At 42.8% G+C, this 12,602-nt stretch overlaps 1 protein-coding gene across 4 annotated transcripts in view; it reads left to right on the top strand.

Annotated features, from left to right (window-relative positions):
* hdac4 (histone deacetylase 4) overlaps positions 1–12,602 on the top strand; it is a 148,316-nt gene that overhangs the window by 120,711 nt on the left and 15,003 nt on the right. For all 4 annotated transcript variants that reach the window (XM_085135190.1, XM_085135189.1, XM_085135191.1 and 1 more), the window contains 4 exons: positions 4,978–5,096; positions 5,814–5,947; positions 12,051–12,135; positions 12,342–12,483. In XM_085135190.1, the coding sequence (XP_084991316.1) occupies positions 4,978–5,096; positions 5,814–5,947; positions 12,051–12,135; positions 12,342–12,483 (480 nt within the window). The remainder of the gene's footprint in view (positions 1–4,977; positions 5,097–5,813; positions 5,948–12,050; positions 12,136–12,341; positions 12,484–12,602) is intronic.

Here is a 12,602-nt window from a genome sequence, read left to right on the forward strand (position 1 = left end):
CTTTTATAACTCTATATTTATGTTTATTTGCGTTAGGAGGGGAAAGAATGAACCCTGCACACTCATTTCAAGTTTTAGAAATTCTTGAATAGTTCCAAAAATATAATCATGAAAACACAGTTAACTGAACCAAAGGGAACTTTCACTCAAACTCTGGCTTCCTGTAATTAGGAATTTGCCTCAGAAAAGAGAGTTCACACTTTTTCTTTCTCATTTACAATTATTTAATATTTTATTTTACACTCTTAACGCACACTGGACTAACAGTGTTGCCGTCATCTGGATCAACTTTTCTTATGCCTTTGTTTCGTGTGCGTTTGTCCTGGAGCGATGAACACAGATACGTGCATTTGCATATCAGCCTGTGCATGCTGAGGTTGTTTATGCGATTGCGATTCAGCCTTCTTTGCGTGAAGCAGAATAGGAGTTTGGTGTTTATGAACCTCAGGTCCTGTCACCATTAATTCCCAGAGGCTCCAGAGGTATTGGACAATTTATATGCCCCACGGGGGCACCAGCAAACCTGTGCGCAGGTCATAGATCTGTCACAAACGCACACGCACACACGCATGCGTGCATGCATAGTTCTTGCATGCACTTACTGTCAAACAAATGCATCATGCCCTGATTCAAATTTGCATGATTGTGTGCAAAATGTGCACAGTGAAACAGATGTGCAAATGCACACCTTTCATATCTGTTTGCTCACACATCTACAGCCCAAAATCAACACCTGGTGAACACAGTTGCTCTTTCACTCTTATTACTTGTGTGTTTTGGTCTTTTCCTTCCTCTCTCTGTCTTGAGGAGGGGATGCGTGCCTCGCAGCCAGTTACCTTCCCATTCCTCCTCTGGCCTGTGCCACGTTGCATTTGCAGGGGATCAAGTCTGAGCCTCCAGAAAGCACAGAGAAAAAAGATAAGAAAATTGTCCCTAATGAAAACCAGAAGCACCGTCTCTTTTCCCCGTCTCTCTCTCTCTCTTCCTCTCTCACCCCCATCCCACCCACCCCCCTCTTTTTGCCGTGAACTTGGAAAGACGAGAGAGGAGGAGAATTAAATTTAATTCAAACCAGCTCTCTGCAGAGCCAGATGACAGGGCTTTGAAGTGTAAGTGTGCGTGTGTGAGTTTTTCGCTCTCTTATTCTCCCTCTTCTCCTGCTCTCCTGTTCATTTTTTATGAACGAAGGGGGGAAGCCTGCAGTTTAACCTTTTGCTTGCTGGTTTGACAAGTGCTGCTCCCTCTGAAGGATCTTTCTTTCTTTTTTTCCATGAGAATTCATTTCTCTGAGCTTTAAAGCCTACAAATATCTAATTTGGTGGCATTTTCATCTAGACCAGAGCCAGTCATCTTATACAAAATGATAGGATAGTAATACTTTTTTTTTTTTTTTTAAATTCTGTACATGACAGTACTGCTTTTCATGTTACAAAGCTGAAGTGCATGGGATCACAGGGCATAATCAAGATCTGGCAATGTATAAATTCAGGACTAGATTAATTACATACAGATGTGTAGTCCCGAGAGAGGAAGTTTTTCTTGGCTCAAAAGAATGACAGCTATGCCGAGACCTATTGCCGCGTTAACTTTTTCGAGTGTGCACACTTGATATCATGTTGGGTGACATGTGCCAAATACTAAAAGTGCTCACTGGAATCAGACAAGGAGAAATTACTTGGAGCAGAGTAAATGAAAAAAAGTGTGCATTATAAGGTTGAGTGACGACCCCCAGTGACGTCACCAGGCTTATTCTGGCTTGCAGAAACGGGAAGTGTAGGATCCGTTGTTTTCGAACCCGAGCTCCGCTGCATCTATTTTGAGTATTCTTATGAAAGCCATCTCATAGCGGCGATAAAGTGCTGAAGTGCAACAGCCATTCAGCATTCCTTTGTGCTCTCTGTGCATGCAGACTCAGCTGCACCTGTTGCTAGGTAAGCCAAACAATGCTAAACAAAAGTTTAGACCACATAGCTGTCAAGTAATTGCATTTGTAGTTAAATGTAACTGGGAGACAGCCAGCAGTGGTTTAGATTTCAGCCTCTTTGGTCAGGATGTCCCATCGCTTACGGCTCAGTCGTAAACTCTCCCCTCCCTTAATTAACAAAAAGTCTTTTTCATCTCAGCGTGCATAGCCTCTGATTCACGCACAATTAGCCCTTCTCAAAACCACTTACTTCCCTCTCTGCCAGCCTGGTAATTGATCACTGTGGCTTTTTATTTGTTTAAATGTCAGGATATTATTCCAGTGGGGTGGGGTGTGGAACTGTCGACACCAGCAGTTTTCAGCATTGTGACCAGAACTAGTTGCTGTCTGTGCTCAAGGTTGGAGGGGAGAGGGTGGAGGAGCCCTTGGTGGTTGAGGCAGTCAAGGTTTCCCACCAAGTCGTGTGTCAGGCCACATAAGCGTCTGTGGCAGGCTTCTTTTAGTGTGGGGTCTTTATGGCCCCCGAATGTTAATGGGCCAAGGCTGTATGCTTAAATAAATGTAGCAGTTAGTCAGAGGGTTTAGCAAAAGTCCTTTTTAATTTAACATAAATCCAAACATAATCATCTGTGTTGCTCGTGTACACGATTGTGTTTTTTACGGCTGTCTGACTTGAAGTATATGAAAGGCTGGAAAACAACACAAAAAAAAGACGCAGTATGTCACGTCTTTCGCCTCATTCGTCCACTTTTCATTTATGTCTTTACTCGATTAAGTTCACTTTGTTTTTCATCCTATTCGGCCTGACGTTTTCATCTGAAACGCTGCCAGCTGCACGATAGCGCACAGTGACGCTCACACTCTGCGTATACTTACTGTCTGGGACTCCCAAAAACCTCCCAGTGCTACCTCCCGCCTCTCCCTCAGACAGCTGTGTGTATGTAGGAGTGTTGTGTTGTGGTGGGGGGTGGGGTGCGCACAGCTAAGGGTTATAATTTGGTGGTGAGCAAGAGATGGAAAAACCTGCGGCCTACGGAGCTCAGGGCACGCTGTTCACCCACAGCTGGCAAACCAACACCGTGTTCCTGAGGTCAGCAAAGTACAGGGGACCTACAACGAAACCCTGTGGTACTCCATCAGTCACAGACCTCACTAAAACGCTACTTGCCCAAATATCCCAGGCCCCAGAAAAATTGTTGTGCCATGCCAGAGGTCCCACAGCGAATGACAGAGACACTTGTTTTGCCATCTGGGAAGTCCTATTTATGAACTCAGTTAGACATTGTAAATTATGCTAAACCAGAATGCTATGTCACATGATATGTCTGTGCCCCTCCTGTTATTACTAGTTCAACGATTGATTATTACAGGTTCATAATTTATGGAAACCCCATAAACATCTAAAGTTTTCACTTCTTAAAAGTTGTGTTATTGTTATTTTGTGATAGGACGACAAAAAAAGCTAAATATAAACAACTCTAATCTTATTTTATCTAATCTGCTTGGTCAAAAACCCTTTCTTCAAAACAAGGTCATCCTATAAACCCGACTGGATTTTCCAGCCACAGCTTGCAGTGAATCATTCCGCACTATCCCACTGTTGATTTGATTTCTGTGTATGACACATTGCACACAAGCAGTCAGATGAAGGTTGTGCACAAGCAGCCCTCATTCACCACACCCATCCAGTCTTAGTTATCCTCCGTACTTAACACGCATACACATATGCAATTATATCTGTCCTTCCGTTTTTCCTTTTTACTTAAGGTTCATGCGGTGCATTGCACTAAATTTCCAAAACTTCCACTTCAAACATTTATGTGGCAGTTTTCCTTACCACACACATACTGTACAAACAAACTGATTAGTTGGATGTTTGCTTTGAAAACCATGAAATGGAGAAAAATGCCCGTTTAGAAATTTAAAAAAAAATACTGCAATTCATTGACAGTGCGAGTGAATTGTAGCATCCCCAGAGTGGAAGAAAGCAACATCACGAGGGCACTAAGAACACTGAAGGCATTTCTTAGTATATTGATTTTATAGCAGTCCTTGTTACTCTTCTTTTAGCCATCAGAGCTAAAACAATACTGATGCAAAGCCATATAGCAGCCCCTATATGCCTAAAGACGATGGCAGTTATTAACATAGTCCATTGATCTCAAAGCAGAGGTCAAATCTGACATGATACTTTAAGTCTATATATGGTACTTTCTATAAGCTGCCAATTTATAATAATTTTGTCAATTTTCAAACAATAAATCATCAAGTTAACCTTGAAGACCTTGGTAGATCTAACCCAAATTTTAATGGATTATAAACATGACTGCAAAGTTCAACCTTCCGAGCTATCGTGTTTAATAACCTTGGCTGAGGTAATCGTTATTTGGTATTTATAAGTCTGTCAGACCTGAGTTTGTTGATGCGAGCACTTTGGTTTTTGTGCTTCTTTAATGTCCACGTATGCTTTGTTGTGAGTTCCTTATCCTTTGACACAGTTTCATGTATTGGAAATATGGCAGTGGGAAAAACGAACTGTTTATATTCACATGGGACAGCTTCTAATAGTGTTATAATTTAATCTTGAAATCTCAGGCTTGGTGGTTTTGATTCTTCTTTTGGTGGTTTGAGCTGCATTTCTTTCTAATCTAAAGTATTTGCCGTATTTAATGCTTTCATTTAGATCAAATATTAACCATATGTGGAAGTTCAAGAATATCCGGTTGCAAGAATGCCAGTGAAATGCAGTGTGACACTTTTGATAGCCTTGCTTGAAAAATATAATATAATAGTGAGAATTTTCCACAAGGCTGTGTGACAAAATCTAACCTCACTTATCACCAAGGTTTTTGTGATGTTTTTGAGAAACACTAGACTTTAAAATTACTTCTGGTTTCTGGCCTTCCTGTGTGGGGCAGCAAGCCAAAGAAGAAGCATGCAGATGCTGATGTGTAAGGTCGAAATATAGACATCAGAAGCTGAAAACCTTTGACTGTCTGAGATTTAACTAAAGTGTTTTTACGGATACATTACGTTGCCTATTGTTTCTCCAGGACGGTGGTCATGCCTATTGCCAATGAGTTTGCGCCTGATATGGTTCTGGTATCTTCTGGCTTTGATGCAGTAGATGGACATGCTCCACCGCTGGGAGGATACAAACTGACAGCCAAATGTAAGTGCTGATTCAAACTGTCCATTTCATTTCTTCTAAACCTGTTTTTTCTTTTCCCTATGAGCTGAATCATATATGCACATCTTGAGGCGTGCACCACGTCACTCGTGCCGTATGCTGTGTGATGCTACACTGCTTTCAATGCTGGGAAAGACTCAAAAACATAAACTCGCCCCTTTTGTGTGCAGTGTGCATATCTGACTTACATATTCAGATAGAGACCCTGGCGTGACAGCAAAGAGCTTTCCTAAAACCATCCAGCAGATCTCAAATAAGAGCTAGGGGTCTTTGTTGTCAAAGAGGGGGGGTTATGGGTGGGTTAAAGAGGATTGCAGGAAGAGGGGATATGGTAGAATTTAGGGGGACTAAAGTATGGCTGAATACATACATAAGAACGCCCCTCATCCTGAGAGGAAAAACATCAAAGGCTGTGACCAAGACTAAACGCAAAGCCACATTTATTAAAATTAAACCTGGCTTATATTAGGCTTGTTTTTTGCCCCCCAGTAAATCCACAGTGCACTCGCTTTCTCTTTTCCTCTGTGATGCATTCACCCATTCCTTCATCCACGCTCCAGCCCCTTTTTTTTTCTTTGATCAATATCCAGAAAGGAAGTTAAAGGCTGAATACCATTTCATTCTTCTTCTTTCTTTCTTTTCTTGCTCTTTCTCTGTCCCTCCCTTTGCCATTTCTGCTGTGATTTCCTGTCTGTCCAGGCTTTGGCTACCTGACCAGGCAGCTGATGGGTCTGGCAGGCGGTCGGCTGGTGCTCGCCTTGGAGGGGGGGCACGACCTCACAGCCATATGTGATGCCTCTGAAGCCTGCATCTCTGCTCTGCTCGGCAATGAGGTAAGATGTGCAGAGAGAGAAGAAGAGAATACTTTAAATATTTGTATAAAGTATTGTCAAACTGTTCTTGATCAGCACATTAAAGATGACCGTTTGGCTGTGTCAGCTGATATGTGATGATATGTGAAGCACTCATATAATTCTTGCACTGGAGTTTGAGCTCCAGTGCAAGTAGGCATTTCAGTAACACTGCAGGCTTTTTGTGTACACTTTAAATGAATGACGCTAAAACAAAAAGTGTTACAAATGAATCACTGAGCGATGATTTGGGTTCTTGATTTGCTGTTACAATGTTTTAGGATTCAATATTTAAGTGTTTGTCATGTATTTTCTTACATCGCACATAACAGCAGTGTTTTAGTTCATAGTCCCTGCTGAAGGATGAACCTGTCTTCAAAAATATTTTATTACTGCACCACAAGTTTGTACAATTCTGCAACAACAGCAGGCTGATTTTTATTTTTAACTCATCCAAGCCCAAGCTCTTCACATTTTCTTCATCTACCCCACAACTCAGACAGGAAGTGAGCACCAAACACACACATACGTCAGAGGGAGGATTTCCAGGCAGAAGGTTAATTGTGGAGTGTGTAGGTTGTGGAGTGGAGCAGCTCTGTGATTCATGGCTACCCACAGATTTCTTCTAGCTGGTGTCTGATTCATTGCAAAAGAACCACCGAACCGCAGGTTTCAAGTGGAGATTCTTGAGAGACACTTTACATCGAGGATTAATATCCAGACTGACATATATTAACATTTATTTTTAAAAATCGAACAATCTAAACTGGATTCTTAGACACAAGCACAGGCTCAGATCGTTGTCATTGGAGTTGTTTCTGTTCCTGCTAAAACCTGCAGTTCTGCAGTATTAGCAGTATAGAGCACCTTGAAATACAAATACTTACATCAACCATGTGATGCAACAGTGTATTGATGCAGTGTTATTAACAATTTCCTCGGGACACTTTAATGGTATTTCGAGGTATTTCTGTAGTCTATAGATTTCTAGATAGTGGAAAAGGGGTGGGATTAAATAAGCTTATGCTTCTTCCTGCTCCTTTTTGAACATGAAAGTTATTTGTAGTTGTGGTTGCTCGTTTTCTTTTTGTTTTGCTTTGTTTATTTGTCTCTTTTAATTCTATGTTGTTGTACTTTTTTAACATGTTCAAAATAAAGATTCAATCAATCAATCAATCAATCAATGCAAAATACTAAAAAGCAATAATAATTAAAAATGTACTTTTATTTTATAAACTCTAAACAAAGCCTGCATGAAAAACAAAATGAAAATGGCGTTTCTAAAAAGAATCGTAAAGTGCATCGCGAGCACGCTGGCGATGTTTTAACCGCTGACTAAACAGATCAAAGAAAGCTTCCAGCTCATGGGAAATGCCTGAACTTGGAGGCTAAATGTAATAACCTGCCTCTCTGTACCTGCATTTTGCCCACCAATGACTTGAAGCTGCAGTACATAGCACTGCCATTACATCTGTTAAAGCTTCAGGAATTCAAGGACACTTCAGAAGGGCGGATGCTTTTTGCTGTCACGAAGGTTTGTGCACATGACTTCCAGCTTGAAGGACACTTTCGTTACTCACAGTACCGCCCTGAAGCAAAAATAATATTTTAGGCCAGGGGCTTTGCTTCTAAGGTTTCAGCCGCCTGTAGAGCACCAGTCTCAGCAGGGGTTTGGAGGAGGTACCTGGACGAGTGCCATGGGGAGCTGAAAATTCGAAAATAGGCAGGAGGCAGGGAGCGTCAATTGCCTCGGCTCTGCAGGGCATCCCTCTCACCCGCGGCCCTGTCACTGATACACATCTGAAAGTGGTTACCCTCACACCTCTGCAAGCAGGGTCAGCCTTGGTCTTGGAATCTGATAATAAAAGGAAATGGAGCAATCATTTGAAGTCGGGAGGGAGGAAGCTATTGTTATTAAGACGTGTGTAAGTATTGTTGTACCTGTGCAGGTCTTCAGAGTCTTTTTCAATACACCTGGCAACTATACACAAGTCCCAACAACTTGGCTTCATCTTTAATTTAAAAAACAAAATCTTGAATAATGATTTTAAATATATATATATAGATATATAGCAGGAGCCTGACAGGACATGTTGTACAGAAGGCCTTACTGGCATGTGTTGAATGGGCAGACTGGTTTGAGTAAAGTTGTGAAGAACACTGATGTTTTTCCCTTACAAAGATAGAACTAGAGTTTGCATGACCTGCTCCGGCTGGCTCTTTGGCAGCAAGTGGTGTCAGCTGTTTGAACAAAGGCAGATCACACAGTTGTTTGGTGCTTTGATAGCTGATAGCAAAGAAGAAAAAGTAGACTAAAATGTCCCTGATCAGATCAAAACAGCAGGAAGCAAATGTTTCTAACGTAATCTCAGCAAACGTTTCTGTAATGGACAAGGAATGTTGATGGAAAACGTCAGTGGGGGATGGAGCTGGAGGGAAAGGATGGAGGCCTGTTTTCTTGTTTTGTTTTTCTGTCCTGGTAATGGCAAAAAAAAAAGGTTTAGGAACAGTGAAGCCTTGCCAACCAGGCTTTGGGTCCAAGGCCAGCTGGGCATCAAATGAATAACAGTCAGAAAAAAGCTTCCTTTTTTTTTTTGAATGACTGAGTTTCTTTCTTTCTCTTTCTTTGAGACTGTTTCAGTTTGTGCATGTGTGCGTGTTGGAGGGGTGGACTGAGGCATGCGATCACTGCTGGTCAGCTGTGCATTTCTTTATGTTGCTTCGAGCTGCTGGGGGGGGGGCGAGGGGTTTGTCTGCAGGTATCATGAACCCAATACACGACTATAACTGAAACACTGTTCATGCTGTTGGTGCTCTTTAGTTGACTATTATGGACTGGGAGGTAATGCGCAGGTACTGCAAAAGACTCTGTTATACATCCTCTTCTCTTCCCCTGTGTCTCGTACTTTCTGTGTTTTACTCGAACTTGTGTGAGAGTTCTAGCCGTACTTTCTTTGGCAGGTTCAGACAAGCTTTGCTATAATGAGTATTGGGTTTCTTTTGAAAGCAGCTCAAATTAGCTGGTGGGAAGAGTTAGGGAAGAAAATTGCTGAATGGACTTTACAGGCTGTTTTATTCAGTCGCACTGCTCTAATGCATAATGCTGAAGTTTCTCTAGTTAAATAGCTCATGAATGATGCATTGGCAGCTCCACTAGTCAACTCTGAACTCTGGACTAATTGATGATTGCTCACAAACAGATGTTGGCCCAGCTCGAACCACGGTTGTTAGCAATTATTTGATAAACAACTGGCTAATACGCTAATTGTTACCAGCTGCCAATGAGGTTATTTTGTGCGTTTACACTCCAGTTACAGTAAGACGCTCGACTTCACCTGTCCCCCGCTTTGGATCTGACTGTTCCCCCACTAGAGCAAGGCTAACCCACACCTTTTTTCCAAAAAAGGTGGCCTGCTTTGCACAGTACACATCATTTCCTTGTTTACTTAGCATAACATAATCAACTGATTTTAGCGACCGCCGACACATGCACATATACACAACAGTAAACAATGGATGCCTTGTGCACTTTTTCTTTGTTGAACAAGTGGAATTCCTCCTCTTTCCACTGTTTTGGTTTCAGCCTCTCTTAGGAATGTTTTTACCGGGCCACGTTCCTTTCGCTCAGCTCATGGCTTTCCATGGTGTCTCAGTTCCTTTGGGCAGGAGTTTTTGTATTTTGGACCGCTGTGTCACAGAGCGATGTAGACCTCCTCAGAGATTATTCAAACCATCATTCTCTCGCACTTATCGATCAAAGACTGCGACACATTTATATTGACACAAAGATCCAGACATCCGGTCAAGGCCAGTACCACCAACTCAAATAAACAGAATTACCATCACAGAGGGTCTCCTGGAGAAAGTTGGGCTTGTGTTAGAGTACGCTTGCATATCTGTATGCGTGTGTATATGTGCGTTTGCCACACCTGCTGGGTGGGGCCCCTGGACTACCCTGACAAGAGCCATTAAAGTTTATAAGCGTGAGGCCCAGCTGTCAGTCAAGCTGACAGACTGCCCTCGTCCAACTCTGCTCTGACGTGAACCTCACGAAACCCCAGAGAACCCCTGACCTCGCTCTGACAGGGAGCTGACGCACGCTGGATTTGCACGGGCTGGGTAGTTCTGGGCTGGAACTGGCTTGGGTTATGGTGGGTAGATGGTGGCTGTAGCCTGGAGGTTGGAGGAGTTAGTTTTGACTAAAAGATTAATGATTTCAGTCTACAGACTTGGAAATTTTGAGATGGGATAATAAGCACTGCTGTTTCCTTCTCCGCCACAACTAAAGTAATGTTACACCACTTTTAAGGAGCAGAGCTGCATACGACTCGGGTCATTTCATGTGCTTCTCTCCCTTTCTTTGTCCAGTCAGTTAAATGACATTTGAAATTACTGTATCACATACATGTGATTTCATTTCTGTGAAATGGCAACACCAGAGAAAAAATCCAGACATTTATTCCGAGTTCAGCTCCGTTGAAGAGGCGGGATATGAAGGAGAGCCGGCTGACACGGGTTGACGCGTACGTCATTGCCAGACTAAATGGGGCGCTGAAGAACCGAACCTTCTCCGGTACTTGAGCTCCATGGCAGCAGCTCGTTCTCGTAGCTGGGCCTCACTGCTGTACCTATAACGGCAGCGAGGCAGATCTGTCACTGAATTTTAGGTTAGTGTTGAGGAAAGGTGTATTTTAACCCTAAATTGAAGCAAGCCGTGAATTAAAATGAAATAAGAAGTGAACGGAAAGGAAACAAAGAGGCGACTGAAAACCATCAGCAAGGTCCCGAACGGCCCTTTGGTCCGTTGAGGGTTTTGTTTGGATTTAAACAGTATGGAAAAGTAAGGCCGGCTTTGACTTATTACATAGATAAATAGTTGGAGTTGATGGACGGTCATTAAGCTTTAGGAAGCTTAATGACCGTCCATTGTTACTGTATGTTACTCTGGATGAAAGTGTTGGTCAAATATTAAATAGGCCAATGAAAATATTGTGCTAAAAGTGTAAGTGTGTGTGTGTGTGTGTGAGCGAGCGACCTCTGTCCATTCTTCATTGCATGATGTAGCCTGTCGTGCCACAGTAGGATTAAAGTATCCCTCTCCCCAGACTGCCTTTTCCCTCTTCCCTCTGAACTCCTCCCACACACTATTTGTTTTAATTATAAGAAAACTTCCAGCCTCGGCCAAGCGAGACCAACCGACAGCGACTTTTTCCTCTTCTCTCTGGCATTCTGCTCACAAATCTCAGGCCAAACTGCTTTATTCCGTTGGGGTTATGACTGAGCAGAAAAGGGATGCATGTTGTCTGTGGTGGAATGTGGAGCTGAATGAGCCTATTTGACAAAATGGGATGAGAAAGTGTCGTATGTGCAGTTGGCCAAAAGGGAAATTGAATCATTCCGGGTTGGGAATGCACTTTGGGGAATAGCCCTGCTTTCTGTGTGTTGCGGCTTGGAGCTGAGCTCTCTGAGGTGCATTTTTCGTGCGTGCACGTGTGTGCCAGTGCAAGCGCTTGGGCGAACTGGCAGTTTCTGCTTTTATGCATCTGTTGCACTAGCATGTGTCCTCGGAGTGGGACGCTGTACAAAGCACGCATTGTCGATTGTGTCAAAGAGTAGCAAAGCTGCCGATGAGTGGGAGGTGTGCATCTGCAGGCCTATTTTCTATTGTGTCAGCAGCTCAAACTTGCTCCCCACCTCTTGGATTGACTCAACCGTGGGCCGTGGGCCACAATCAAAAATGATCCCTTAAACCTGGAGGGACTCGCATTAGTTCAAGTGAAGTTTGGAGGGAGGCTTCTGAACAGCTGTCAGTCACATTTATAGAAAGGCCTATCTCGCCATATTCAACTCACCAGAAGAAACGCTGTGATACATTTAAAGCGCTTAACGATGTTCCCAGTAGACATAGCTTCATTGCCAAGTTAGAGCAGTTTTATTTCAGCAAAGGTGCCATAAGTAGTCTGACAGATGATGGTTCAGCGCTGATACTGTAAAAATGTGCAGGGCCATTGTCCTGTTTCGTTTTTCTTTTGATAGACAAAAACATTTCATGCTTAATTTTTCTATCGTTTTCTGTTCCTTTCAGTTGGACCCCATTCCCGATGAGGTGCTGCAGCAGAGACCAAATGCGAATGCGGTACGGTCTATGGAGAAAGTAATCGAATTTCACAGTGAGTAGATCTTTTACATTTTTTTAGCATTATGTATTTGCTTTATCCTGCTGCCATTATAAACAATAATTAAGTGTAACTAGCTTCCCTAAGGGTAAGTCAGGTAGTTGGTAAGCAAAGCTTCTAAATGCTAAACTTCACATTCAAACCCAGTTAGCTGAACATATTATATCTCTGCACACACTCTATCTGCATTTCGTTATTAGGTAAATACTGGTGCTCACTGCAACGTTCTGCCTCCTCGCTGGGTTATTCCTTGAGTGAGGCCCTCAAGCGTGAAGCAGAGGAAGCTGAAACTGTTTCTGCCATGGCCTCATTGTCTGTTGCAAACAAGCACGTTGGAAAGAGGTAAGTTGTCGTCATTTACAGTCACTGGTTTACATTAGTGTACATTTGGCTTTGGCTCAGGAGGTAAAGCAGGTCATCACGATACCGCAACACCAGACCCAGAGTTACCCCCGAAGAAG

Source organism: Neolamprologus multifasciatus, chromosome 16 (genome assembly GCF_963576455.1).
Source record: "Neolamprologus multifasciatus chromosome 16, fNeoMul1.2, whole genome shotgun sequence".
Lineage (NCBI taxonomy): Eukaryota > Metazoa > Chordata > Actinopteri > Cichliformes > Cichlidae > Neolamprologus > Neolamprologus multifasciatus.